The sequence below is a fragment of the Pygoscelis adeliae genome, unplaced genomic scaffold (genome assembly GCF_000699105.1).
Source record: "Pygoscelis adeliae isolate BGI_AS28 unplaced genomic scaffold, ASM69910v1 Scaffold350, whole genome shotgun sequence".
Classification (NCBI taxonomy): Eukaryota; Metazoa; Chordata; class Aves; order Sphenisciformes; family Spheniscidae; genus Pygoscelis; species Pygoscelis adeliae.
In genome coordinates this window covers 17,919-23,013 of record NW_008823889.1, presented here as the reverse complement: position 1 = coordinate 23,013, position 5,095 = coordinate 17,919, and the positions used below count along the sequence as shown (strand labels likewise).

Sequence of the window (5,095 nt, the reverse complement as noted above, 5' to 3'; positions counted from 1 at the left end):
GGGAAGTAGTATTCGGTTCTAAGGATATGGTTTGAGAGCTACTGGCACATATGCAGGACTGTATGCTGTTTGACTGTCACCCTGAAAATGAGTGAGAGAACTTCTAGCTGTGATGTTAAAGCTTATTTAATATTTTTTAGCAATTTGGAGCATTGTAACATTCCTGGTGTTTGCCCTACTGGCTTTATTTTAGCTACACCTCTGAAGAAACGTATCTGTCCAGCATGTGAAATATTATGCAGTAGTGAAGAAAAATATGCCATCTGTGTTTTACAGCTGATCATCTGTTTTCAGCTTCTCTTGTTTTTCGCTGAGTCGCCTGAAGCAAGACATAGCCTGAATTAACTGAAGCAGGCTTTGAAATCTTGAGAATTTCCATGATCATTCTGAAAGCTTTTGTAAGCTCTTGAAAATATTTGGAAAAATAACTTGACACTTGTTTTGTAATTAAACACACACTTGTCAGTCTCCGCGCCTAGAAGCTTGCTTTGCGTAATCATTTTAGGGATTCATAAATCTACCCTTGTTTGAGAAGGAGAGGGTGAGATAGTCTTGCTTTAAAAAAAAATCCCCCCATAAATAAAAGACCTGGACAGCCTCAGTAAGGTGGAATTTACTTTGTACCCTGCTTAAGAGACTGTGTACAACGTCTTGCTGTTAGCTTATCCGAGCAGAATGGGGCTGCTAGGGAAATCCCGTGTCTTACAGCTGCCTCATACCAGGAGAGACGTCAGTGTGGACACGTACAGTTCACGTGCTTAGCTGGCCCGGTGAGACGGAGCTCGTGGAAGTGTGCCTGCTGGCGGCCTCCTTGCAAGTGCCGCACTCTGCTTGCTCTGCGCGAAGGCTTCCAGCGTGTTGCTGAGTACAATTAATAAATAATCCAGAGGCAAAGAAGTGGTTCGTTTGTTTTCCCCTGCCTGGTTGCACTGGCCACTGGCTCAAAGCCTAAGCTACTTTGCTAGAAAATTTAGCGATTTCTCCTGCACGTGTTAACTGCTTCTCTCACAAGTGGTCTCTGCGCCGCCTGATGCGAGCTGCGCTCTGATCCCCTCTGCCATCATCCTGTTAGGCACATGCGCCCTGTGATCTCTGCACGCAGGAAGCAAATAAATATGTTGTCCCTTTCCAGCGCATCCTTTCTCTTTTCCCTAATTGTTGTGATCAACATACCACTTAGGCTAATTGTTTGTCTCCCTGTGCTCTGGGAATAGAGGGATGAGAGTTCCTGTAACACCACCGTGTTCCCGGGATGGCAAGCACCCCGCCCTGCCGAGTCTGCAGGGGCTCGCAAGAGGCTCTGCCTTTCTTGAAGAGACTAATCTTGAAACACTGGAATTAAAGAGGAGTCAACATTTATTTGAATTAAATAAAGAACAGTTAAAGCCAAAATGCTGAAACCCGGGGTTTCTGTATCCGGTGAGGGGGAGAAAACAACCTGGGCCTGAGAAGCGGGCTGAAAACAGGGCGGTGGCTGTCAGTACGTAACCTCCAATACTGCAGTTCTCCAAGCTCAGGCTCTTCTCTAAAACCGCAAAAAAATTGAATACAATATTCATTACTATTTAGGCTTCCTGCACCCCTCCCTTTCTGGGATTCAGTACTGAAGCTTAAACCGAAATCTTTATGAATAAGCCAATAAAAAAATACCCACGCACACACAGCTGAGGGACTGTAGGGGGTTTGTTGGGGTTTTTTTCAGTAGCAGCTGTGGTGCTTTACCCAACCTTCATTCAGTCAGAAGGTTCTGCATCGTGGCCTAAAGTCTGGCCTAGAAAAAAAATATTGGCTTTCTTTGCTGGATGTTTTTCTGTGGGAATGGGAATTCACTTTATTACTTGCTGTCTAATGGAGAGCCTGGCACTGCTGTGGGAAGGAATTTTTGTTTCTCCACCGAGACCATGCCCTGTAACCAGGGATGCAGAATAGCTTTCATCCTTGAAGACAGAACTAAAGATGCATGTTTGCTTTGAATCCAGGAGTAGACTTATTGCACATAAGAGTTTGCAGGCAATCTATTGGACCTATTGATCTGTTGACTGAAATATTGATGAGTAGCTGCTGCATGTGTTTTCATTGCTGCCTAATGGAAGGATTAGAAAACTCACGTTCATCATCTTGAAAGCGTGTTCGCCCTGTCATCCCCAAATACAAGGCAATAAGGTTTTGTGCAGTGGAACTCTGGACACTGGGGAAGGAGAGATGGGATTTCAAGCTCTAATCTAGTTACAGTTTACATGTTGAAACAGTCGCATATTTTCTGTAGTGATATTTAAACATGGTATCTTCATCAAAAGATGTGCCTCTGCCTTCCTATCCATTTGTCCCATCATTTTTCTTTTGGGGAAAAGTGCAGAACTTGTTTCCCCTCCCCTTTGCTGCTTTGTACCACCACTTTGCATCTGTGCGGTCCTTGGGTCTGTCGTCTTTGCCTGACTTGCATGGCTTTCTATGCCAACATCAGGATGGATGTTTGCCCTCTTCCTGGTCGAATCCAGTGCCCCTCTTTCAGTGGTGATAGTAGCCTTTCAGTTCCCTGTGCTTTGGTGCGAAATACTTTATAGTTCGTGCTTAATAGTTTTGTATCGTTTTTGTGGTTCTGAAGGTATTCTGGAAATAATTTATAACAAATCTACTTCAGTCAAATCCCCTCCCTGAAATTACAGGCGTCTAATTTCATTTTGGTTGCCCTGATATCCACGTTGCGCAGACAGGTAAGATGTATGACCTACAGGAGAGCTTTACTCTTCTAGATTGGCATCTGGAGGGGAGACAGGCTGTCATACGTTTGTAGTATCACTTTAGATGTCCCAAGTTTGGACAAGTGAGCGTCATCCGTAACGTTGTACCAAAGTCACAAGCTATGTAACATTTTCAATTTCTCGATTTAAGGAGTAGCTTTATTGCATGTCTGTCTTATTTTTACACATTCAAATAGAAACAGCTGAGACTTGTTCAGAATCACAGTAATAAGAACCGATTGTAAAACATATTTCCTAATTTTGTCTTCTGTGTGCAGGTCCAGCAAGAACAAAGAAACCACACCGCAGAACCTGTAATAGATGACTATAAAAAGATGGGGACTCTCTTTGGCGAACTAAACAAAAGCCTTATCAGAATAGGCTTCACAAGGATGTACTTTGGAGAACGGATAGTAGAACCTGTAATAATTATATTCTTCTGGGTTATGCTCTGGTTTCTTGGCCTACAAGCTCTTGGACTGGTTGCTGTTCTGTGCCTTGTCATTATTTATGTACAACAGTAAAATTTTATAGATGCTGTTTGGATTACGTATTTCAACACCGTCACTATGCCAGTGGATTTATGTGTTTAAGTAAAAGGGTGGCATATCAAAAGCTGTAATGCTTTGAACTGCATTTCACTGAACTTCCAACATTTGGGGTGACGGGGACTAAAATTATATATTTTAAGCAAAGTCAGCAGTGTCCTACTACATCTTTGAAGGGCAAAAAAAGAGATGTTTGTAATATAATGGTGTCCAATGTACTGTTTTCTGCACTCTTGGGGCCTTAGTCCAAGGATTGGCTTTTTGTCCCCCCCGCCAATGTTCTTGCTTTGTATAGTGAAAATTTCCTGTCTGGTTTTAAGAGGACACTTGATGTGAGCGTCCTGTTTCACTGTTGGGGGGGGCTCATGTGCTGTTTGTTCCCTGAATGTGCACAGTTTGCTGTTTTTTTTGCTGAAAAGCTAAATCTGCACAAGGGAGGTTTGCTAACAAACCTACAATGACAAACGTTCATAAGGTGAATACAACTTCCCAACACAAAAGCATCTTTGGTTAATGTAGCTTATAGCAAGCTTTCCCGCAGGAAACAAGCTATGCCAGCAAAGTGCTTTTATACTAATATTAGTGACTTCACACAAGGCTTCAGCTGTTGTTTAGGAGGAATTGCAGTCCTATATTGGCCAAATGGTCTAACATAGCTCTACCTTGTTTATGGAAATGTACTCGGCTCCTGCTGCTGTCTTTCCTTCTTTTTTTTTTTTTTAATACTTGCTCTTTTCCCCAGCCTTCCTTCTGAAGATAAATATTTGGATAATTCATGGACTTCGTAGGTAGTTGCAGCTGCAGTGTTGGAGAGTTGCCATTCCAGATGTCAATGCTAAAATATTGTCTGCTTCCCCTGGGTCGTGTGTGAAGTGTCTGAACAGCCAGAAAGATATCAGACCAGATCTCTCAACGCTTCCCTAATTTGCTGCAGTGTGGACCCAACACGAGCTAGAAGCTTTGTGTACGTAAGCAAATCAGACCTGTTTCCTCATGCAAGGCAAGAATGTAGTTGAAATCAGGTGGTGATTTTATTTAGTAGTCTTAACTGATTGATTTCCACGCTAGGCAACAAAAATGCGTATCCATAGGTGCATGTCATGGGCAACACAAATTGGAGAAATAGGATATATACATTCAAGAGTAAGTGCAAAATTCACTCTGGCTCCCCAGGAGCCACACCAAGGGTGTATTGAATATTTCCAAGTTGAATGTGCTCATTTAAAGAAAAACAGTAAAATGAGACATAATCTTTACTAAATAGGCTACCAATTTAATATTTGCTGTACATTACTTTTAGTAAGAAACTTAATTGCAAAATTGACTTCATCTATGGTAGTGTGAAATTATACATTTACTTAAAGAAATGTAATAGAAGATGTGAAATTTACAGAAAACTGCTTAACCTTTTACAGTGACTTTTTTCCTAAACATTTTTATACTAGCAGAGATCAACAGTAGATTAGTTGAAAATGCTGTCTTATCCAGAGACTTTTCAAGTTAAGGGGAGCTTCTCTGTGGTCCCAGTCCTGCAGCTGGATTCTGAAGGCTGATTTTATGCCTACGTGGATCATGTTGGTTGCTGGGCTCTATTTCCAGGACCCTTTTGGCCCCAGTCCTTACAGACTTTCCTATTAGTGAAATAATTGTTATTCAGGGCAGTGAACATGAAGGCCCAGCTCCTTTAAAGTCTTTATGTGCCTAAATGCCATCTGTAGACATGTCTCTGTGCTTTTCTAATGAATGCGTAGTTACCTTCTGAGGAGCCAGGTCTCCTCTCCAGATCTTCAGATGACCTTGACTGTG

The 5,095-nt window shown here is 42.1% G+C and overlaps 1 protein-coding gene across 1 annotated transcript in view; it reads left to right on the top strand.

Annotated features, from left to right (window-relative positions):
• Window positions 1-5,089, top strand: part of LOC103926074 (chromosome unknown open reading frame, human C4orf32) — a 9,953-nt gene extending 4,864 nt beyond the window's left edge. Inside the window, exon 2 of the mRNA XM_009334887.1 lies at window positions 3,020-5,089. Coding sequence (XP_009333162.1) covers window positions 3,020-3,265 — 246 coding nt within the window. The 3' untranslated portion in view covers window positions 3,266-5,089. The remainder of the gene's footprint in view (window positions 1-3,019) is intronic.
• Window positions 5,090-5,095: the final 6 nt, after the last annotated feature.